A 25,342-nucleotide genomic window follows, 5' to 3' on the forward strand; every position below is an offset into this window, starting at 1 on the left:
CCTTGGAACACCTGGCCCACCACACTCTCTGCACTCTTCCTGGACACCTCACTCTGGCTTTCTGCCTGCTCTAGATCTTTATATTTCCAACTTCCACTGAGACATCAACTGTCTCAACTTCACCACTCCCCTCACTCATTCCAACCTCACCCCCTCAGAATGCCTAGCCCTCCACTCTCCGCATCTCCCTCCCATTCTTCCCTTTCCATCAGCCTTTTAATATAGGCATCTCCCTGCCTTTTACTCATACCTTGAGGAAGGGCTCAAGCCTGAAAAGTTGATTACGTATTTTTACCTCCTATGGACACTGCAAGGTCTGCTGAGTTCCTCCAGAATTTCTGTGATTTCACCACAATCACATCTGCAGACTTTCATGCTTCACTTCATTACTTGCCAGACCATCAGCCAATTTGTAACCTCCATTCGGTAAGGATTACGGATTGGCCAATAAGGGACAATGGTTCAACATCGTGTATATGTCTTCTATTACCCATCAACAGTGTGTTCCTTGTATCTTAGACAAGTGAACCAACCTCACATAGCAATACCAAGAGGAAGATGCAGCACACGATAAGTAAAGTTCTTTGCTCCAAGCAAAACAATACAAATATCTGGCTTTCATTCAAATATCACTTCAAAGCATGATTTTTTTTAAACTGCATTTGCTGGATTTCTGAAAACAAAAGCAGAAAATGTTGGAAACAGTCAGCAGATCACAAGAGAGAAAAACAAGGTTAACAAAGGGTCTTTCAGCTAAAACAGAAATGCTAGAATATTTATATATATAAGTGTTTGAGTTACCAACGTCTGATCTAATACATCCTTAAAAGAAGGAATCAGTAAATCTTTAAATTTATATAAAATTCAGGTGGGGTACCCTCTCCTGGGATTTATTACTTTGTAATGAGCCTAATGCTTCCCTCGCCTCCAATGGGGTGAAAGGGACATCCAGCTCAACTTCCTCTTTTAAAGATAGCATTAGCAGCCATGTGCGTGATAAGAAATCTTTATTGTATTATCATCTCTCGCTGTGACTCCCATTTATATAACTGAGAATAAAATTGTTTAAAAGCTTCATTAATTTCTTGAGATTTATAGGTAGTGCAACAGATTTGTGTTAACCTTTAATTTCATGTTAAATTATATTTCTCATATAGAAAAATGTCTTAGTAAAGTAAATTATGGAGTTAAAATATTGTATCTGCATTCTTAGTAAGTTAGTTGTGAACTGGTACAGGGTCACACACATACAGGTCACAGCACATTTACAAAGATCCATTGTTTCAGATAAGATAGTTCACTTTTCGAGTGGACGTATCTTGCAAAGACAGAGATAATGAATTTGAAGTAGGTCTTAATTATTCAAGAGCAATCGAGTTTTTGCTTTGTTAAAATCTGAAGTATCTAAGCACTCAATAAGAACTGCTGAAGCAAGCCACCAGTTTTAAACTAAACCATTGTAGGCCTCTTGAACAAAAGAAATTCATCTCAGAACCATATGACTAATATGAAACAGAAGTAAGGTCATCTTTCAGAGTTGTGTCGTCTACAAGATAGAAGTATTAAGATCACATGTTTACAAGAAACTGGGGATTGCAACTGTTTAAAATTTCAATAACCGATCATATGATTTTAAATAATTGGAACTGACCTCATTGATGATGTAAATGATCACATGATTTGGAGAAATATATTATCGAATTCAGACACATTTGATTCAGTTCAGTTTTGAGTTGACATAAGTCAAAACCCTGTGACACACAGGGCTTGAAACCTTGTTGAAGATAGGGTTGAGTTACATAGGTGCTGTTATGTGTGTTACTCCTGGAAAAGGGGGAACACAGAATCAGTGGCTCTTGAAATAAGGAAGACCACTTTGCTGTCTCTTTGGAGAAGAGGACAGAATTCTACTGGGTTTATTTTCGTACATTCACTTCATTTAACCCTTGTCTGGATTTGTGAATCATCATGGAATAAATAACCACATTCCTTGTCTCATGGAAAAGAGGGCAGAATTGTGAATAAATAGGCTTGAAAATATGATGTTTGAAAGCATTTTGTAATTATTTCTGAACTGAGAATTTAAGACCTTCAAGCAAAACTAAAATGATGCTGAAGTTTTAAAATTGACTTTTCAGAGTAGGACTTTAATACACACACACATTTATATTTTACATTTATGCATAGTTGGGTTAAATTTAGAATTAAGTTTAGAGATAAGAAAGAAATGTTATGATATTAATAGTTTAATAAAAAAAACTATTATTTTGAATTTACCATTGTCTGGTGAATTTTCCATTACTCTTCCTGTGTTAATGCTAACAAGATCCTCTTAGTCCCAAAAATAATTGTAAGGGTTGTTAGTTCATAACAGTAGTCACATTTGACTCTAAATTAATTGCATTAATTGTTCTTGAAACTTGCTCCGTTTTCAACTGCCAAGCGAGGCCCTTATGAACTCTTTCTTCTAACTCATAATATTGCTGCTTAGTTCTCATTATAGCTTTCTCTGTTCTATACGTTTGTAATTTATTATATTAGAATTTCTTATTTTTAAGTCTTCTATTCTTTTCCTCGAAGGCCTGTCTTTGCAAATCTTCTTGTAAACTTGTTAACTCTTTACGTAATTGATCCAATTCTTTCATATAATCATTCTTAATTTTGGAAGTGTAACATAATTTGTCCTCTTAAATCGGCTTTCATCATGTCCCTTAAAATAAATTTATCATTAACTGAATTACAATTAGTCTCAAAAAAATTTTTGAATTTGCTTTCTAACATAATCACAAAAATCTGGTCTTTTTAATAACATTGAGCTAAATCTTCATTTGTAAATTGATTGTTCTTTATCTAACATTGTAAGTTTAATTAATAAAGGTGAATTAACAGATAAAATTCTTGCTTCATAGTCAACTTGATAAATTCTACCTTGGAGATGGGCTGATATTAAAAATAAATCTATCCTTGAATAAGAATTGTGTCTGTTTGAATATAAAGGATAGTCTCACTCTCTTGGGTGAATTATTCTCCTTATGTCTATTAAGTTCATGTCCTTCATTAATTTCAAGGTGGCTTTCGCAGCCTTTGTTCTTTTTAATTATCTGTTTGATCTATCTAAAACTGGATCTTGACAAAAATTGAAATCCACAGCTATTAATATATTCTGATGTGCTGCTGCCAAAATTAAAAATGTTTCTTGTATAAATTTTTCATCATCTAATCAAAAGAGTAAAATTCTGAAATGATTTGACAATGTAATATAACATATTTTCCTACAGGGTCAATCACTACATTTTGTATCATAACTGGAAGAGTCTTCTTTTTCAGAATTGCTACTCCCCTTGCTTTTGAATTAAATGAAGAAGATGTGATATTTCCCATCCAGTCTCTTTTTAATTTGTGATGTTCTGTTTCAATTAAATTAGTTTGTTAAAAAAAAGCGACATCTTCATTCATTTTTTTAAATATTTGTTAATATTCTCTTCCTCTTCACAGGTCCATTTAGCCCAGTGATTCCTAACCTTCTTCTTTCCATTCACATACCACATTAAGTAGTCTCTATGCCTTCGGTGCTCTGTGATTAGTAAAGGATTGCTTAAGGTGGTATATGAGTGGGAAGGGAAGCTTGAGAATCACTGGTCTACACCCAATTGTTACTGAAATATTTTGCCTGAGAAAAATTGTCATTGGCCCATTTCCTTTAGAGTTATGAAACCATGCACATAATGAGTCAATGAGATACAATTAAAATGGTGGTTTTAAAACTTTTTTTTCCAACCACATAACACCTTAAGCAATCCCTGACTAATCACAAAACACCTATAGCCTAGCGAATACTTAATGTGGTAATGTGAATGGAAAGACAAAGGTTGAGAACCACTGGTTTAGCCCATTAACATTGAAAATATGAAAGCTCAATATGTTACTCATTGATATTTAAGTCCAAACCCAGTGACATTTCCCCTTCACCTCTCACCCAGCACCTCCTCATATATATAAATATTCATTGTCTACTGAGTTAAGGGTCATCCTCCTCGGCAATCCAGGTAGGAAAAAGAAAGAAAAATTATACATAATCAATTTAGTTTATAGCAATTAGGATATTGAACAATAGAAAGCAAAGAAAAATAACACAAATTCCCCCCCCCCCCCATTTAATGTTCTTTAAATAAAACACATAATTCCCCCCATTTTATGGGTTGTGGCATCAGCCACAAATACACAAAAGTTGATAGTAGTCAGTCCATAAATTCTCCAATACCCCTCCCCCCACAGATGTTTACCATTATCAATCTCATCTATGCAAAGAATTAAAAAATTTAAAACTGCTTTATATTGTGACAGATTATAGATATGTTTTTGGAAGATAAATGGGGCGGGTTTTTTAGTGTAGGTCACATACAAACATTTTAAAACAGAATTTATTTTAAAAAACTGGAGCTCTGCTCATGCTAGACAGGCCAGCACCAAGAGCCTTTGCAAAAGCTTTGGAGACTGCCCAAGAGACTTTACTAATCGATTGTTGTTTACAAAAAGGCAACAGATGAAAGAACTCATTAGAGCTGCAAGCTGTCTGGAGTGGAACTTACTATTCTAAGAAAGTCATGTGGTTTTGCAAGCAGAGAGAGAAAACCAGGCTTTTTCTCTGTGAGCGAGAAGATGGAGGGAGAATTCAGTTCTGCAGTGCTACAGTCAGCTGGTTCTGGAACAGGACAAGCTGGAAAGCTTGTGGAAAAACCCCATTTGGAAGACGGGTTGTGAGTGCTTAGTTCAGCCTGGTCAAAGCCCTTGTGGTTCATACAAGAGGAGAGGGCTGGCTGCCTAATATTTTACTTGAAATAAGGGAAACAAAAAGGAACTCTGTGGTGACCTGAAAGAAAGAGGTTATCATCTGGAAAACCCTGATGGGGCAAGTTTCTTCAGCAAGAAACTGAAGTGGCTGATTAAAAGGAATCCGTTGTGGGTGTCCAGTGAATAACAAATCTCTCTCTGAAAACTGACAAGAATCTTCCTGAGTGGTAACCTTTCAAGCACCAAAGCTTGGTGAACTTCATAAATGTTAAATTCTGTGCACAGTATAAGAATTTGGCTGCAACCAGTGAACTTGGAGGAATGAGAAGTGAGATTCGACTGAGAATCAATGAACTTTTCTAAACTTACACACACATTTCATACACATGCACTTAGGGGAAGGGGGTTAAGTTAGGTTAGTTAAGTTAATAGTGTTTAGATAAAGTTTGATCCTGTTTTCATGTTTAAAGATAATTAAAAGCAACTTTTAAGTAATCATTTGTCTTCGTGAATATCTATTGCTGCTGGGTTTTGGGGTCCTCTGGGCTCACAACAATATAAATAAAAGCATTTTCAAACTCCTTCTTGCTGATTAACTGGTAGTGTTTTATCAAATTCCTCTGCACATGCATGATCTGTAAAGAACGTTCTCAAAGGGGCAGGATGGTACAAAACAAATCTGTAGCCCTTTTTCCATAGCATGTTTCACCATTTTAAATTCTTTCCTTCTCTTCAGCAGTTCCAAACATATCGGGATAGAAAAAAATCTTGGTTCCATGAAATTCCAATGGATCTTGTCTACCTTTGGCACCTTGTGCTGTTAGAGCCAATATTTTCTTTCTGTCTTGATACTGAATACATCTTATCAGTATTGACCTTAGCTTCTGATCTGGTGGAAGCTGAGGTCTCAAGGCTCTATGCACCCTTTCAGTTACAATTTTTAAAAATTGGGTTTAAATGTATTTAGCACTATTTTCAACCAATTCCCAGGAGAGCCAGATTTCTACTTTCTGACTCTACCGCATCACGTGACGTCCGCCAACACAATTAGTTTTTGAGAGCAAATCAATTCAGCATTACATTTTTCCACAATTACGTGACCTGCCCATGATTCGGACAAGTATCCTCAACAGAATATACCGTCAGATGCAGGCAACCATTCAGAACTGGGACACTTTCTGCAGTGATTTATTTTCCAGTGGTTGGACATCATTGACAAAGGGCACCATATATTGGCAACTGAGGAGGTGAAGGTGAGCCACAAGGTTACTGCTGTAATCCTACTGAGTACAGAGTTCCATGCTTTACACCCAGTGACTAGGAAGAATTGCCAAATCTATTTCCAAGTCAAAGTGGTGAGTGACTCAGAGGAGAAACATGCAGGTGGGTGCTACGAGCCTGGAAGTCGTGGCAGAGATCACAGGTTTGTGTGGGGAGTTCTGTCAGAGGAGCTGAAGGGAGTTACAATCGTTGTGGATAGTAAAGATTGCAACCATCCTGGCTCAGTGGAGGAGAGAGTGAACATTGAAGATGGCGCTGGAATGCCCAAGCAAGCAGATAGCTTGGTCCTCAATTGAACACCCTCCACCTGTCTGGATGGTTTCAAACTTTGTGAGAGTGGTTTGTGCTTCACTCATCCAAGCAGGTGAAGGGTATTCCATCACCTGTGCCCTGGGGATGGCAAAAAATACGTTCTCATGGAAGGAGATGAGCGTCTTGCTCCGGAATACCCTGCCTCCGCCTGCACTGATAACCATGGCATTTAAATTAAATGTAAATTTTAAATTTAAACATACAGCACAGTAACAGGCCATTTTGGCCCACGAGCCAGTGCCACCCAATTAATCCCAATTGACCAGCACCCTCAATACATTTGGAACGGTGGGAGGAAACCGGAGCACCAGGAGAAAACACACGCAGACACCGGGAGGACGTACAAACTCCTTACAGACAGCACTGGATTCGTACCCCAGTCACCAGTGCTGCAACAGTCTTGTGTTAACCGCTAGGCTAACCATGTCACCCATTTGTATGGAGGGTGCAGTTGATCATCTGGTCAATGGGCCCCTCTTCCTCTACTACCACCACCAGGATGCTGAAGGGAGGAGACTTTACAAAGGTAATACCATTGAATAAAAAATGTCAGTGCTTGGATGTTCACTTGTTGGAGATAGCCATTGCCTGGCACTTCAGAAGCATCTGTGTTCTTTGCCACTTGCAAGCCCATTCCCAAATGTTGTCTGGATCTCATAATACACCGGTGTGAATTACTTCCCTCACTGAGGAGATGCAGATGGAACTGCACATTATACAATCATGAACAACCGTTCTGATGCTTGACCTTGTTTTGGAAGGAAGTAAGTTGATGGATGCATCAGTTCAAGCTGGTTGGGACTTTGGACACTGTCCTCACCTGCAGGGACGTCCTTTTACTAAGATAACTGATATTAAACAACCACACCTACCTTTCTTTGTGTGAACTATGGCTCCGATCGTCAACGTGCGATGCCACTGACTTCAAGTTTTCCAGGGCTCCCTGACAAAATCAAATTTTGCCTTGATGTCAAAGCTAGTCATGTTCACCTCACCTCCATGGACCACAGTTGTGATGGAGCAGAGCTGTTTCTGGGAAACCCGAACGAGACACCACTGAGCAGGTTACTGTCAAGTAGCAAGATTGGAAATGCCCAGTGGAATGATCCACCCTCTAGTTCATTCTATTTACTTCATTTCATAACAAGAATCAAATGAAAACACCAGATACAGCAAACACGGTTATACAACCCACCACTCCAGTTGTGCTGCAGAAGACCTGTACTCCAGAACTCATCATATCACCCCCAATTTGTTTCAGTGCTCCAGTGTTGCAACGTCACCATTCTGCCACCTCGCTTTCAGGGAGGCTTGGTCTTTCTCAGAATCAGAATTCGCTTTATCGTCATGAACAGGTCAAGAAATTTGGTGTCCTGTGGCAGCAACATTGTACATTACAGGTGCAAAATTACCATAAATTACAATTCTGTAAATACAAGATTTAAAAAATAAATATAGTGCAAAAAAGAAAAAAAGTGAGCAAGTGTCCATAGGTTATTTATCCATTCAGAAATCTGATGGTGATGGGGAAGAAGCTGTTTTTGTCATGTTAGGTATGTGTTTTCTGGCTCCTGTAACTCCTTGATGGTAGCTGTGAGAGGAGGGCATGGCCTGGGTGGAGATGGGCCTTAATGATAAAGGCTACTTTCCTGAGACACCACCTCTTAAAGATGTTTTTAATGGAGTGAAGAGTAATGCCCATGATGGCGCTGGCCAAAGTTTACAAGTCTGCTCCTGTTCTGTGCATCGGCACCTCCATTCCAGACAGCTGCGCAGCTAATCAGAATGATCTCCTCACTAAACCTGTATAAAATTTGCAAGAGTCTTTGGTGACATACCAAATATCCTCAAACTCCTAATTAACTATGGTCGCTGGCGTACCTTCTTCATGATTGCAATGACATGATGGTCCCAGGATAAATCTTCCGTGATGCTGACACCCACACCTACTGCCCCCTCGATGAGGACTGGTTTGTGCTCTCCTGGTTACCGAAGTCCATAATCAATTCCTTAGTGTTGTGAGACCACTATGATCTATTGACCGTCTCTGCTGACAACCATGGTAAATTTGTAAATGACATTTGAATTGTGCCTGCCAACACATCTTCTCCTCATTGAAGCAGGGATGCTCTCCTGACTTGCTTGTCGTGGTGGAGTGAGGGATATGTCAGGCCATGGAGAAGGTGTGATTCATCATCTGAGGTGGGATAATCAGGTTGGACACCAGTGCCAAGATACTTCTAAGGAGGACTCTGGAAGATTAACAGGGTTCAGGGTGACTTTGATGTGAATAAACCTGGCGCCTGGGTCAAGGATTAACTGATCAGTCCAGATTTACTTTTTTTCTGCTTCACTGCAGTACTTTAATATAGCAGATTAGCTTCACAGACCAGTTATGAAAGCAATTCAGAGTCAAACTGATACAGATCATACCAGGTGAAGTAAAGATGATAAAACCCCTCCCTCAAAGATCATTAAAATATGTAGCAGACTTATTATATAGCCTCCATAGAATTAATTCAGTAACAGAGTAGCTTTACATCATGTATTAAACTGAAATGATGATTCCAGTGAAAAGGTGAAATACGCTCATCATTTCACCTGACTTAATTCATTACCATAAATTATGCTATATTGCTCCACTACCTTGGCCAGCCTTGTAATTTTCAATGATGCACAACAAAAAAGGGAAAGATCATTATTTCTACTGCAGTAAACGAATGCCAGAGGAATGTATCCATGAAGAGGAACTGTGCATTGACCAATAAAAAGACTCTGATTTCAGGGGCTGACCTGATGAATGCAGAGGCTAATTTAAAACCTTGTAGACTTCCCTTGTGTTATTTTACACCATTTTATAGGGCAAATGTCTCCAACCATTCACTTTAAATAATTGAAGTGTATGGTTCACATATCGATAAGCAGAATTAGCTTAGTTTAACATAGATTCCAAGTCAAACCTCAAGGGCCCCCATCACCCTCGACACAACTTCTTCTCACTGATACATTCAGGAAGAAGGTACAGAAAGCTAAAGATCAGGACCTCAAGGCTCAAGAATAGATTTTTTTCCAATGCCTATCAGATTCCTGTACCTCCCTTATAACCCTCATCATAAACTACCCTTGCTCCATAAAAAGGCCTGTCTGCATCATTGCAATGCCTCTTTTTTCTTGTATTATGGTAACTATGAAAACTTTTCATAAATATTATATTTATTACTAATCCCCTATGTCTTTGGAATGTGGAAGGAAATGGAGCACCCAGAGGAAACCCACACAGGCACGGGGAGAACTTACAAACCCCTTACAGATAGCGCTGGATTCAAAGCTGGGTCGCTGGTGCAGTAGCAGCATCATGCTAACTGCTACACAAACCGTGCTGCATATTTCTTGTATGCTTACGAGTGCATGCAATCATAGTTTTCTATTGCACACCCCGTAACATCATAAAATGGTGGCTTTCAAAATAAAATGTTACTCGGACAAGAATTGTGTGGCACAATTTACAGAGGTGGGATATTATTTCTGACTAATACTTACACTTGAACCATCTTCACTATAACCAGATGATCCATCACCACATCACTGATGTGATGTTACTCAATAATGTCTTCATTTTTGTTTTATGATGTGAGTATTAAATGTGATAAATATTAGGACTGCTTTGAAGAAAGTGCTAAATAAGGCTGTAAAAAATGGCCATGAGACATCACGGGCAAAACCCTCCCCACCGTCGAGAACATCTACAAGAAAAGCTGCCAGCGGAGAGCTCCAGCAATCGTCAAGGATCCACACCACCCAGCATATGCACAGGTGCCACAAGACTCACACCACCAGGTTCAGGAACAGCTGCTACCTCTCACCCATAACTATCAGACTCCTCAAGGACAAACTCAATCGGGGAATCATTTAAGGATTCTTACTTTAGCACTTTATGTTTTATTTTCCTCTCTATATTACACAATCAGTTAGTTAATTTATTACATTGTACTTATTATCTCATTCCATGTGACAATTTAAAGTTTACTATTAGAAGATAGAACATTACAGCATAGTACAGGCCCTTCAGTCCACTATGTAAATCTACTCCAAATCAATTTAATTTTTCCCCACCTCACACCCATAACATTCTATTTATTTGTTTACATTTGTTTACATAAGTCAGTTTTATTTTGAACTGCCAATAAATAGTTATTCTACCTTTCCTGCAGGAAAAAGAATCTCAGGGTTTAATGTGATATTATGCATGTACTCTAACAATAAATCTAAAATCTGAATCTGAAGCAGCTCTGGCAAGGCAGTTGTTGCCGATGGCATTGTGTGTCAGAGAGTGAAGTAGTTGGGTAGGCCTGCAGTAACCTGGGGAGGCCTGCAGTAACCTGGGGAGGCCTGCAGTAACCTGGGGAGGCCTGCAGTAACCTGGGGAGGCCTGCAGTAACCTGGGGAGGCCTGCAGTAACCTGGGGAGGCCGGCAGTAACCTGGGGAGGCCGGCAGTAACCTGGGGAGGCCGGCAGTAACCTAGGGAGGCCGGCAGTAACCTGGGGAGGCCGGCAGTAACCTGGGGAGGCCTGCAGTAACCTGGGGAGGCCTGCAGTAACCTGGGGAGGCCTGCAGTAACCTGGGGAGGCCTGCAATAACCTGGGGAGGCCTGCAGTAACCTGGGGAGGCCTGCAGTAACCTGGGGAGGCCAATAATGACAGCAGATAGAAAGACCTACTGTCCACAGTAACCATTTATTGAGTCCACAGCAATAGCATGACACAAAACAACTTGCACTGTTCTGGCATCTTTAAAATAGTTTAACGAGCCAAAATCCATTAGAGCTGGCTCATTAGACTGACATTTCATTAAAGTGCACAAGAGATCAAAAGAATAGCATTATAAAAGAAAAGCTAAGATCAATTGATCAAGGCTGTGGAGGACACAGCTATAAAAGGTGAAGCAATAAGAACTGGAAGTGAACAGAGAAATTGCAGTTCAATGATTGTCAGACACACAAGTATCATATACAGCTGCACTGGAATTCTTGCTTGCTGCAGACAGGCATTTGGATTGCAGAATAAATGGCTTTGTGGCTAAGTTTGCAGATGATACAAAGATAGCTGGATGGGCAGGTCATGATGAGAAAACAGAAAGGCTGCAGGGAGACTTGGGTAAGCTCAGAAAATGGGAAAAGAAATGGCAAATAAAATACAATGTTGGAAAGTATATCCACTTTGGTAGAAGGAATAAAAAGCCAGACTATTAATTGAATGGGGATAAAATTAAAACTTCCAGGTAAATGAAATGTTGGCATTTCTATCAAAGGTGCAGGAGGAACTCAGCTGACCTTGCAGCGTCCATAGGAGATAAAGATATATTACCAATGTTTCGGCCCTGAGCCCCTCCTCAAGGTATGAGTGAAAACATACCAGGCAGACATGTGAATAAAGACTGAAGAATGGTATGGGGAGAAGTCCAGACTAACTGTCAAAAGATGTTAATCGGATATAAGGGGAAAGTTGAGAATTTATTTTGCCTCTATTAAAGGAGAGAGAGGGAAAAGGGAGGAAAGAGACACACAGACTGAGAGAGACAGACAGAGCTGAGGGAAAGGCAACAGGGGGAAGAAGGCAGGAGCGTTTAGCAGAAACTGGACAAGTGAATGTTAATGCCATCCAGTTGGAGGGTGCCCAGACAGAAGATGAGATGTTGTTCCTCCAATTTATGGGTGGTTTCAGTCTGGCAGTGTATGAGACCATGGACAGACATGTCTGCAAGGGAATGGAATGGGGAAATGAAATGGGAGATTCATACTATTGAGGTGGACAGAGCTGAGGTGTTCAACAAAGTGATCTCCCAATCTGTGCCCAGTCTCTTTGATATAGAGGAAGCATTGAATGCAGTATTTGACCCCTGTAGATGCACAAGTGAAATGTTGCTTCACTCGGAAGTCCTGAATGGTGGTGATGGAGAATGTATGGGTGCAAGTAGAGCATCTCTTGTGGTTGCAGGGGTGGATGCCGACAGGATGATTGGTGGGGAGGGAGGAGTGGACAAGGGAGGCATGTACAGTGCAGTCCCTGCAGAAGGTAGAGAGAGGAAAGGAGAAGGGAGGGTTTCCTCTAGTGCTCTAGTTTCCTTCCGCATTTCCAAGACATGCAGATCGGTGGGTTAACAGCTCACTGCTAATTGTCCCGAATGTGCGGGTGAGTGGTAGGATCTGGAGGAAATTGATAGGAATATGGGGAAAATAGCAGGATGATGTAAATGGTGTTTGATGGGTCAACATGCCTATTTCAGTGCTGACTCTCTCCAAGACTCTCAGCGACTAATAACTAGCTACCATGTAACTGAATAGCATCCTGAGTGCAAGATAAGAAAAACGGTCATTCTATCATCTGGTTACATTTCTTTTTCTTTCCTGTTTCTAAGGAACAGCAGTCTTAGTATATTTCTCCAATAGCTGAATCTTTTCAAACCATCACATTTCAATAAAATTAGAATCTTTATACACTGTTAGCATTTCCTCAAATAATCTTTGGATCCAGAAATGGCTGCACATAATTATATTAATTGTGCTTCAATGGCATATGTGTGGCAAAGATTGCCTAAATAATGTAGTTCAAATGCAATGATAGGATCAGGATGGATTCCTCAAACATTGTTTTTGAGTTCCAGTTTGTTACCATCTGATTATGTACGCAACCAGACGAATCATCATTTCTTGGGACCACAGTGCACAAACCTACGCACACACATACACAGCACATAATAATCACATCTTTACATCAATATATAAATATCCTGATGGGATAGTGTACCTTGTTGACTTTTTCTTATTCCCAAATAATTCCTGCAGCCAAAGTCATCTTGATAACCACAACTGGCTGTTCTTACCTCCTTTAAATTGACACTTGATCCCAATAGTAGTCCAGTCGTCTCATTTGACAGGGACAAGTTGCGAGTCAGGAAGTGTTGAAGTTCAGCACGGTCCTTGACAACTGATCCAAGAGTGAACCCTAAGGTGATCAGGGTCAGAAACAAAATAACTCAATGTTGAATGTAGCTGTGTGTAGGTTTAAAACAAGAACAAAATACACAAGAGTACAGTTTGTAACCAGAGGACACGATGAAGTGCTTAGAATTGTCTCATCGGATAAACTGCAACTCCAACACTGCAACAATCTTCAATGCTCTCCTGCACATTTGAAAGATGATAACCCAATTCACAGGAATATCAATGAAAACCTATATGATATTAAAAGAACTTCCAACAAAATTAATTTATAACACTTTATGTTGCACACACAATGTTTAGCATAGCAATTAATGCAATGCTATTACAGCACCAGCGACCCAGGATTGAATCCAGCACTGTCCGTAAAGAGTTTGTGTGTTCTCCCCATGTCCTGTAAAGGGTTTCCTCTTAGTGTTCTGGTTTATCACCACACTCCAAAACCATACAGGGTCTGTCACTTGATTGGTGTATTTGGGCACCACAAACTGGTAGGCTGAAAGGGCCTGTGGCCATGCTGTATCTCAAAATTAAATTTAAAAATTAAAATTAAAAAAGCTACGTTTGACAGTCAGTATCAGTGGAACAAAATCTCCTTCCCATCATGCCAAGGATATAACATGGTTTGTCACTGGCTTACAAAGAATATGCCTGGGAAAATACATTCAGAAGCTGGGAGGAACAAGTCAGAGTTGTAAATAATTATTTTCATTGGAGAACATGCCTATAAAATAAACCTGAATAACAATGAAAGAAATTCTGAAAGAATTTTGAAGTCTCAATGCTTCAAATATTTATTATTTACAATGAACTCATGTGGGTTTCTTTCTTGTGTTCTGGTTTGCATTCACTTTCCAAAGACTTGTTGGTTGGTAGGTTAATCAGCCCCTAATGTGTAGGGGAATGGTAGAATCAGACCAGAGTGAATGAGAGGAGATTTAATAGGGATTTACAAAATTATAAGGGGTATAGATAGGATAAATGCAAGCAGGGCTTTTCTCTGAGGATGGATAAGACATAGGTTAACTGTGAAAGGTGAATAGTTCAGGGAGAACATCAAATGTCCATAGATGTTGCATGCCCCACTGATTTTATCCAGCCCCTTTGAGTACTGCACTAGGGTAAGACTTAGAAGAGATCAGAAGGGTTCCTTTCTCATCCAAAAAGTGGAGAATATCTGGAACATTGTATCAGATTGTGGGGGAAGCAGAGTAGCTTACAGCATTTAACAAGTGTCGAGCTGGGTACAAACTGCCAAGACAGAGGAGACAAGAAACCAAGCACTGGAAGATGGGATGAATGTGAATAGATATCTACTGGTCAGTGTGGATATCATAGGCCAAAAGACCTGCTTCCATGTTCTACCATCTTATAACTCTGAATTCAGATACTTGTTAATAACTTAGCATGAAGAAATTGGAGGGCCAAAGACACTTATGAATCAAATTAATACTAGTAGAACATCTTCAGAAATTTACCTCCATAATATTAATAGAAATTAATTGGTTTGGGTGCTACCACATCTGATCAGATGAAATACAGTGATTATAAACATTTTACAATATTATGGACCATCACAAATGTGAAGGAAAAAAGAATCAATGCAGCAGAGAGGTGGTTTCTCAGAAGATTGCAATTCATATCATATACAGACAGGACAATAAATGAAGAAGTTCCTCAAAGAATGAAAACAAAAAGTACATTACTTAAAGGAATCAGAAAACAGCAATCAAAATTCTATGGACACATCATGTGAAGTGATACATTAGAACATTTGGTTACAACTTGAAAGCTGAAAGGAAAAGGAAGTAGAAGCAGACAGAGAATGAAAATAATAGATGGATTAACATCATGGTTAGAAAGAGGGGAGGCAACATCTTCAATTTGCAGGGTCAGAGGCTGTGATGGATGGAGAAACATGATCGCCCACACCAAACAGCATTCAGTAATGATGACAATAAACATTTTAAGTCTCAATTTTTGAAGAGGTGATCTGACACAGACAGCATGTGGGAGATGAAGGTGAAAAAGTAAATCAATTTGGATTTGGGGGTAAATAATTAGCCACAAGTATTTTTGAAGCGTTAATCTGCTGCGGAACAGGTGAAACTGCCTTCTGCCAATAAGAGTCCTTAATCAATATGTACTCACAATTTATTTGTAGTTTTATGTGCCTGTTGCTGGTTTCCAAGGGATGGACCCTATATAAGAATTCATTTAAAGTTTTAAAATTTAGACGTACAGCACAGCAAAGGGCCATTTTGGCTCACGAGTGTGTGTCGCCCAATAACACCCCATTAACCTACACCCTGGTACATTTCAAATAGTGGAAGGAAATCGGAGCCTCTGGGGAAAACCCACATAGACAACGGGATTACGTAAAAGCTCCTTACAGATAGCGCGAGATTCAAACCCCACTCCTGATTGCTGCTGTTTTAAAGGCATTGCGCTTACCACAGCGCCAGCTGTGCCGCTCATATTCATCATCACTATCCTTACCATAAGTGTGATTGAAGTGATTCTCCACTGAGCTTGGATCGTTGTTCATTGATTCTAGATGACGACGGAGTAATTCCAACTCTTCTTCAAGATCTGGCCGATCAGAATCAAACAGATTGCTCTCTTCCACCACATCGTTGATTCGCTCGAGCAACTGTGTGACCCTTGAAAGAAGCAGCATTCACAGTGAGCACATCATAATTAAAGGCCCTCAGTCATACATTTCTAAAGCAAAGAGGCAGGCTCTTCGGCCAAACTTTTCCATGCCAACTAAGCTAGTCCCCTTTGTCCACGTTTGCCCAAAACCCTTCCAAACCTTTCCACTTCACTAACAATGCTAAAACAACTGACTGCTTTGACCATTTCCTCTAGCAGTTTGTTCTATACACCTGCCATATTTTGTGTGAAGAAGGTGTCCCTTGGGTCCCTTTTAAACAATTCCCCTCTCACCTTAAATCTATGCCCACTAGTTTTAGATTAAACTATCATGGGGAACAGGCAATGACTCTTTACCCCTCAAGATTTTTTAAACTTCCCCCTCCCTTCTACGTTCCTGGGAGAAACGTTCCAGCCTATCTAACCTATCCTTATACTTCAAGCCTGCCAGTCCCACAGCAATCTTGCATCCTTTCCAGGTTAATTATACCTTTCCCATAGATGGGAGACTAAAATTATGCACCATATGCAAGTTCATTCTCACCAACATCTTGCACAATTGTAACATTTGATCATGAAATGAAAGAAAATCAGGAAAAAACAACTTCAATGCACAGTCACTCTCTGCCCAACTTCAAGAGCAGTTCCTTGGGAGTCCATTACATTGCTTCTATCTCTTCAGTCAAAGCAAAATAATTGTCATCCCATTTCACGTCTGAATGTTCAGCCACAAACTCCTAGGTCATTGCATTTCTAACACGGGAAACATGGAGAAGATATCAGTTCTGATAAGGTGCCAAGCAACTTTCCATCAATGCATCAATATATCGATCCACAACTGTTTTTTTAAAGTGAAAAAGAAAGCAGAGGATCAAGGCATTTTTAAATAGGAAGGGAGGGCAAGGATTTGCTTTCTCCATGCCAGGTAATAATGAACCACATTGGTGGTCTGAACAAAGGAACCTGGTGGCTGATGATGAAGGTGATCTGTGGATGAAAGAAGGTTGAGAACCATGGCTAGAGGTGCATGCAAGTAGGAACAGAGACAGAGATCCAACATTCACCACTGGGTAAAAGTCCACAGATAAATTGGTTGAAATCCTTTTTAATCCAGTGCTGGCTCTCCCCTCTTAAGAAGTTTCTAATTCAGTTGTATATTCACAAAAGTTTGTGGATGACACAAAATAGTCTGGTATTGTAGCCAGTTACCATCAATAGCAACAAGATCTTGATCAGTTGGGTAAATGGGCAAGAGAATGGTTCATGGTTCAAAATGCAGGTAAGGTTCTGGAGGAGACATTTTGGTTGGCATGGGCAAATTGAGTTGAAGGGCTTGTTTCCATGCTATATGACCCAATGGGACACTGTCAGGTGAGACCTGGCCTTGAGCAAGTGTAGAGAAAGTTAGAGGAACCTTTGCCCAGTGAGTTACCATAGACCGTACTTGCATTTCTCTAGTGACCAACAGTGATTCATAATTGATTCACTCACTCATTTTGTTTAAGTGCTAGATTCAATATCCCAGGTCTAGGAGTATCTAACCATGGAAATTTAAAATCTTTTAGATGAACTTACGTCGAGTTGGAATACTGCAAGAATCCAAATTCATCCCTCTGGCCATCGGGACACAGAGATTGCATCACAGGGAGTATCCCAGCAGATGTCAGCGGTGCAGCTGTGTAGAACGCTGAAGGAAACAGTAGCAGACAGACAGGAGCAAGGGAAACGGGGAAAGGAAAGGTACAGGTCAAAGAGCAGTTAAAGTGATAGCAGAGTAAGATTTTCCTCATGCAAGTAATAAATCCCACTAGAGGCCAAAAAGGACAGGTCAGAGGTCAAAAGGTCATTGTAGCTTTTGTCAACTCTACTATAGGATTGTTTTTGGGGGGGAGGGAACATGCAATGTTTTTGGCAGGCAAGGAACAAAGTTCATATTGGTGGATCCCAAGACTTCAGATGACAAATAATGATCAGGAATCTTTTGTCTGTTATTTCCTGCAGTGAGCAATGATTAGTTTTGCCCTGTTACACATCACATACTAATGATTGGTCAAATCAACTCTTGGTTAAAAATCTAGTGGAAGACTAAAAATTAATTTGATGATGCTAACTTTTGACAAGCTTCTACATCAATGAATAAAGGGAAACTTTAACAAGATGACACATCACTGCCCATTGAAGTCAATGGAGCAAAAATAATTATTCAGTTCATCCAGAGTTCCTGCAGTCTACTGCAGGAAACAATCCTAAGTCCTCCAACATCTTGGTGATGAATTGGAGTCAACCACCTCTCCTAATTCCATCAGGTACTTATAATAATCCCCTGATCCAGAAAGCCCTTGCCCTCTCCATGCCATGCAAAATAAACGTGAATGATCCCAGAACTAATCCTTCCAAAGGCCACTGTGGAGCACTTATTAGCATCAAAAATAAGAGGTTTGGATCATAGAAGAAAATAAATTTATTTCCAAGCTCAAAGATCTTGAGCCTATGGATTCCAAAACCAACACTGATGATGAGTAGAGTCTGCATTAAAAGATAAAGTGAAGTCAGCACGGGAATAGTGCGCTAAAGACCATTGCTCTTTTACAAAATAAAATAGCTGTGCTGAATGGGTTTGTAATTTCTCTAATTCTATGAGCATGGCAGATAACTCAAAGGTTGATGGAAAATTAAATTGGAGCTCCTTCATTTTGGGAAGTCTTGCTTTGCTTCATTCTTGACCAGATTGGGCTCTGATAATTGATCACACCAGAACTACAGTCAATGTGAAAATGTCACATCAAATGCTACAGTGCAAGTTTGAATCCACTGCATGGGAGTTAAAAGATCAAGGGCTAAAATAGATGCCATACAAAGGCAAAACCATCTTCTCTTTAGCAACAGCCATGGCATTGGCCCAACTGCAGCAAAGGACCGGTGCAGAATGGGAGGAAAGCTGCAAAACCTTCTGTATCCTGCACATTCTGACCAAACATACGCTTGTAGAACTCTTCAAAGTACCTATTTCTGACTGCTTACTTCAAGCCCCTGATGTGCAAATGAGGGGGTGCGAGCTGATGAGACGTCCCCCTATGTTTTCCTTCCCTAATGCATCACCACATGGCTGGAGGAGACTAAGACTTGGGACAAATCACCCCCTGTGGGAATCCTGACAAAATAATGTTCATTCCATTTGGAGTCAAATGAACAGGTGTGGACAAGGGCAAATGGACTTGAAACATTCACTGAGTGAAGATTTAGTCTGGGTCGGTTATTCCTTGTTATGTTCTGAGATCTCCATTGCCAACTCAAAAAAACCTTTCTGTGAAATTACTCACAGGATCTCAATTCTAGAAAATCTTTAGTAGTTTGTTCCAGTGATTTTCACATTAATTTCACCAAATGATGCTTTTGACCTCATAACTGCAAAGATTTGGAAAATTATATGCTATAATTCTCTTCACATTTTCATGGCCATTAGTAAGTATATTTAATGCACCACTAATTTTTTAGAAAACAAAGAATTAAATGGAAAAGATATTAATTGACAATTAGTGCAATCTGATTATCTACGTCCACTAAGCCACTACATCCCAGCACCTTGACACGGACAGAGACACAATCATTGGAAAAAAAAGAAACAAGGAAGTACACCAATACAGAAGACATTACAGAAGGAAGAAATTCTTACATGTCTCTGCCATTCAAAACTGCTGTATTCATTTTAGTTCTAATTATAGTATATTCAGACATTGTGAGGTTCTCAGGAGGAAGAGTAAGGAATATGAAAGGGGGTTATACACTATCATCTCATCAATCAAGAGAGTTTAATGAGATACTTTAAAGCGAAATTAATTTCCCAGGCAAAACAGAGTATTCAAAAGCTCATACGTAGTGATTGATTAAATCTTGCAAGTTTTTTCAAGCTCAGCAAGACCACCATAACCTTATTTCCCCAATGATGTCTGACCCATTTGTTTTGCTTAGGGATCAGATTGCATCTTTTAATCAAAAGATCCAAATAGTTATTTTGTTGATTGAAGACCATTGCTCCAAAGCTGGAGAAAAGCCTTGAATTATCTGAGAAGGTTAGAGAACCAAAGTTCCTTGAAGATCAGTCCTAAACCTTGTCCTGGGAAAGGGTGGATATGTGGCTGAACTCCTCCTGACTTTGAGAAATTCTTGAGCAGAGACCACGTCAGGTCAGTTATTATGATGAGCATGGCAGTCATTGCCGTGGAATCCAGTGGCTGAGTTTCACTAACATTTATGATGATGCAGATTCTTGGCTGGTTAGATCAACTGAAGGATCCTCAATTGCATTGATATTAATGTAAAAGGTGCTGATCATGAAGCCTAACTCGGGCATGCTTGGGACTTTGGTGGTGTAGGACTAGCAGATTTTCTAATGATTGGTCATCAGGTGCATTGCATGGACACAAAACAGCACAATACAAGCCCTTTGGCCCACAATGTTGTGCCGACGAATATAATTCTACTCAAATGGAGAGGAAAGGCAAAAAAGGAAGTTTCAGGCAATTTACAATTTTTGATTGAAATGTTATTTAATTATTTTGTGTTTTCTTGCATTTCTGGGTGCTTGTATTTTTAATTCTTCAAATAATTCTAAAGGTAATGAAGAATATATTTAACCATTCTGAATAATTTTGTGAAGGTAACACAAACCTTCAGAACACATGGCAACATCTTTAGCCTTGGGCCATGGCATAATCAGCTGTCAGGCATTTCTATGGGCTTCACATTCTAAGTCTAGGATCCCATGTTCCTGCTGGATCAGATCATAGTACCCCAGTGATCCAGCAAGAACACGGTGCCCTGGCTTGAGAATTAGAGCTGACACTTGGGACCACAAGTGTCAGCCCTAATTACACCACTTAATTTTAAACTATGGATTATATCTCAGGAGTTAAACAGCCAACACTGTGATTGTACTGCACTCCCCAGAAGCGCTGGAGAAACTCATCAAGACCCACATGATGCGTGACGTACTGAGTTTCTCCAGCACTTTTGTGAATTGCAGTATTATATCTCATGCACCACCATCACCATATGGGACTTAAAGTTACAGACCCAGACATACAATGTGTGCAATTGCTGACTGTAAAATCTTAAGGTACATGGACAATTTTGAGCTCAAGCCAAGTTTTTGCTGTGATGTTCACACTCAGAGATAAATCCCCAATGACTGAATATACTAGCGTAATCTTCATGTAAAAGTTATGAAGGTTATGTGGTTTGGAAGTGATGAAAATTCCACCATATCTGCAACATTCGCCATGTCATAGGATAACCCAATGGGACATGGCTTCAGATCAGAATTACTCTATACATCAGCAATTGATCAATGAGCTAAAATGGCCTCAAAACCAACACATGGATTTTGTGTTGCAGATCATTTAGTCCAGAGGTATTAATATTGTGCCAAAACCAACCTGTTGTCATTAACTGTTCTTTAAAAGGAACATAATCCTTTACCAAAACATCAAGATCTAGCATTAATGTTGATGCTTGCTGGCCTTCATGTTTCCTGATTAAATTTGAACATCTACCACATCAAAAACGACTTCCCTCACACCGATACTCCTTTCCACTCAAGCTTGGTTGCTAGTTTATTTTATGAGATTATTTTCCACAGTTGAATCCTGTGTTGAGAATTTTGGAAAAAATCTGCTTAATATAAAGCAAAATCGAATGGGTAAAAATTTGAAATGTGAACACTAAGCAATTTCCAAAGTATTTGTGAGGAGAGAAACAGAACTGAATTGTCATTTTTGAGAATTCTGATTTATTGTCAGAGTGCATACATGACATCACATACAGCCCTGAGATTCTTTTCTTTCTGTGAGCGAGGCAGAATTACCATTTATTGGTATTGCAAAAAACTTGTACTGAATGTACACATGTAAACAAATGGAAAAAAATCAATGGTGCAAAATTTAAGAATCCTTAAATGAGTCCCTGATTGAGTTTGTTGTTGAGGAGTCTGACAGTGAAGGGGTAGTTGTTCCTAAACCTAAAAGTGTGAGCCTTGTGGCATCTATACCTCGTTCTTGATGGTAGCAGTGAGAAAAGAGCGTGTACTGGGTGATGTGGATCATTGATAATTGCTGCTGCTCGCCGACGGCAGCTTTCCCTGATAGTGGGTGGAGAGTCTTTTGTCTGTGATGTCCTGGGCTATGTCCACTACCTTCTGTAATTTTTACTTGAAGAGAAATGTCTCTCCCCTTAATAAGAAATGTCAGGTTTTCTGAGGCAGGCACCTGGACTCTATTTGGCCTTTAAATTCAGTTGTTGCTGATTGGCGCTTCAACTGGGTAGACAGTGCTGCTCCCTCACAGCTTCAGTGACTCAGGTGAGATGCTGACCTCGGGTGCTATCTGTGCAGAGATGGCCCATTCTCCCCATGAGCACAAGGGTTTCCCCCAGAGCCCTGCCCTGGTTCCCTCTGATATCCCAAAGATGCCAGTAAATTAATATGTTGATGTGAATATCCCTCAGCTAGTTTGGGGTGGGGGGTGGGTGGGTTCTGGAAAATCTGGAAAAAAACTGGACATCTGAGAGAGAATGGGTGTCCAGGGGATAAGTAGGAAAGAAACTCATGGGATAGCTTTGAGATTTGGCTTAGATTTGATAGGCTAAATAGCCTCGCATGTTGATCAAGTTTATGTTCAAGTTCGATTTTAGAAGACCCTTTCAATCCAACACACAGAATCTTCAACCCACTACCATTAAGGTGGTGGTACAGGGTGATCAAAATCAGGACTATCAGGCTGTGAAATAGCTTCTTCTCACAAGTTGTGAGATTGATGAGCAGTATCCTTTAACCAATTAAATCATCCTAAAGATTTACGTGATCTTTGTGTCCTGTGTATTGTGTGTGCACCATGGTCTGTATACGTACACTCCGATGATAATAAATTGAAGATTATGTTTATTGTCACATGCACTGATGTTTAGGGGAAAGGTTTGTGCTATGTGTGATGCAGCAAATCTATCCATATATTAAGCAGACTGTACAGCAAAGTCAAGTAGAATCTGCTTGAACAGAGCAAGGGCAACATTATTTTACTGTTGTGAGGTTTATTTAGCAGCAGGAACCTGGTGGTTTCCCATTTTTAAATCTTCTTCCCAAAGGGAGGAAGGAGAAGAGAGGGTGGCCTGGTAGAATGAATCCTTTAGTATGTTGCCTGCTTTTCTGAGGCATTGGGAGGTGAATAGGAAGGGGAGGAACTTCCTGTGAGCCGCATTCGCATTTCACAACTGTAAGGAAGTACAATATCAGCAAATGTCAGACACAGCACAAAAGCTTTTAAAACATGATCACGTTATAAAAATGTAGCACCTTGACACGGTGAAAGCATCGTTGGATGTTTGGGCAGAGAATACTGGATAAAGTCTTGCTCATCACTCAGCTCACAGTCAGACTAGACAGCACAAGAGAACCCGGCTTTCCCTCTTTTAACTTTTAGTACTATTAATGACCTTAGGTTAATGTTCACTTTAAATTCTGAAGCATTATTTTGAGTAAAGTAAAATACATCTTGTGTTTGAGGAGTTGGCAGAACTAGCTGCTATATTTCACCATGCCTGAGGCTGCAGGTCAATCTGCATTGACAGAGAATGGAGAGGATTTCAAAATCAGCCTGAACTACTCTTTTGAGGTCACAAGGAGAACATGCAAACTCCACACAGTCAGCACCTGAGGTCAGGATAGAACCTGAGTCACTGAAGCTGTGAGGGAGTAGCACTGCCCACCCAGTTCAAGGTAGTTTTCCTGAAAGAATTTATGAGGTGCTACTCAGGGCAAAGCATCAAATAGAAGGGCAACTCTGAAGCTTTTCCTAGTTTGCCAGCTCTCGCCTTGGTCTGAAGTTTCCTTCAGAGCAGGTGACAGTGGGGTTCAGAATTAAACGGCACAGATAAAAGTCCCCTTCTACCCATCAAGTCAACACCAGCCACAAAGTCAATGTGCATTTTTTTATTTTCCCCACATTTCAATCAACTCCTGCCCTTGATTGGGTTAGCGTTTAAAATGAAGTTTTAATTTTTAAAAATTAAAACAAGGTCATGAGAAATTCGGCCTAGTCCACAGGATAAAAGAATCTCGGGGTTATATGTGATGTTATCTATGTAATCCTATAACTTTGAACCTTTAAATCAGCATTCCCAACAGCCAACGCCCCATGCCCCAAGGACTGGCCCACATCATTCCACCAGAACAATACTCTAATTTAACTAGAACTACAAATGTTGCAGGTCAGGTGGTTTTGTTCATCAGTCCCAGGTCTACACTAAACTGAAAAAGATAATCATTAAAGTAAACTTATTATTGTGTTATTCAGAGCACAAAGCAATGGAGAAAGCTGATCCACCTTCCCATGTGCTTTGTTTGGAATAAGAATGACCCAAACCAACAACTTACAGACTGTACATGCAGGATGGCAGCAAAGTCAAGCAGGTGATCAGGTGAAAAGAAAAGAATATTACAAAGAAAGAAAACACACAGCAAGAAAAGGAAAAAAGAAACAATATCAAAATGAATTCAAAACTCAGAAAATTCACCACAATATACTTTATACCAAACTCCAGAATGTGGGTGGGGTGAGAGCTGGGGGGTGGAGAGAGGGGGGGAATGTGGAAGTCCAATCATAGTCAGTCGAAAACCGTGCCAAGATCTTCAGTTGCCCACTTGAGATGCGGCGTTAGTAGGGAAAAGTGAACGATGACAGCATCATTTCTCACAGGCAAAAGGCTCATAACTCATGAGCCCTGCGAGCCTGGGTGAGTTATTCCATTTTGAGACACAAATGAATGAACAACTGCTCAACTCCAACTGCATTCTGTTCCGCAAGCATTAACGGGGAGATTGACATGGTGAACGGGACGCCTATGCTATTTTTTTTTTCTGCAGTGGTATCATTGCAATCTTCACAAGATGGCAATGGCAAGGCCCATGACATCATCATCCTACAACACTAATAGGCTTTAAGCTGAATGGTTGAACACTGCATGGAGCCCTCAAGATAATCAAAAAGGGAAACATGTTGACAATGCATCACCATATTCTCATTTAAAGATCAAGGGCACTGTGATATGGTTAACTGTAATGAAGTTGCATGCACTTCTCCAGACCATCACTCACTGGAGAAGACACTCATTATAGGAAGTATTCCATGTGGACATTGGGACCGAACACCCAAGGATCTTCACGTCACAAGCCACTTTTCTATTTGAAGATCAAATTAGTGAATAACTGCACACAAAAGGCACTAGAAGATGCATCCAACACCTCTCAATCTCTC

At 40.0% G+C, this 25,342-nt stretch overlaps 1 protein-coding gene across 3 annotated transcripts in view; it reads right to left on the minus strand.

Moving 5' to 3' along the window:
- The window catches only part of abca2 (ATP-binding cassette, sub-family A (ABC1), member 2), a 478,875-nt gene that overhangs the window by 274,873 nt on the left and 178,660 nt on the right, over window positions 1-25,342 (minus strand). For 2 of the 3 annotated variants that reach the window (XM_069932956.1, XM_069932964.1), the window contains exons 3-5: window positions 17,613-17,724; window positions 15,882-16,045; window positions 13,265-13,386 (exon numbers count right to left, since the gene is read on the minus strand). In XM_069932956.1, coding sequence (XP_069789057.1) covers window positions 13,265-13,386; window positions 15,882-16,045; window positions 17,613-17,724 — 398 coding nt within the window. The remainder of the gene's footprint in view (window positions 1-13,264; window positions 13,387-15,881; window positions 16,046-17,612; window positions 17,725-25,342) is intronic. The other variant, XM_069932974.1, reaches the window with a different exon arrangement.

This window comes from Narcine bancroftii, chromosome 1 (genome assembly GCF_036971445.1).
Source record: "Narcine bancroftii isolate sNarBan1 chromosome 1, sNarBan1.hap1, whole genome shotgun sequence".
NCBI lineage: Eukaryota > Metazoa > Chordata > Chondrichthyes > Torpediniformes > Narcinidae > Narcine > Narcine bancroftii.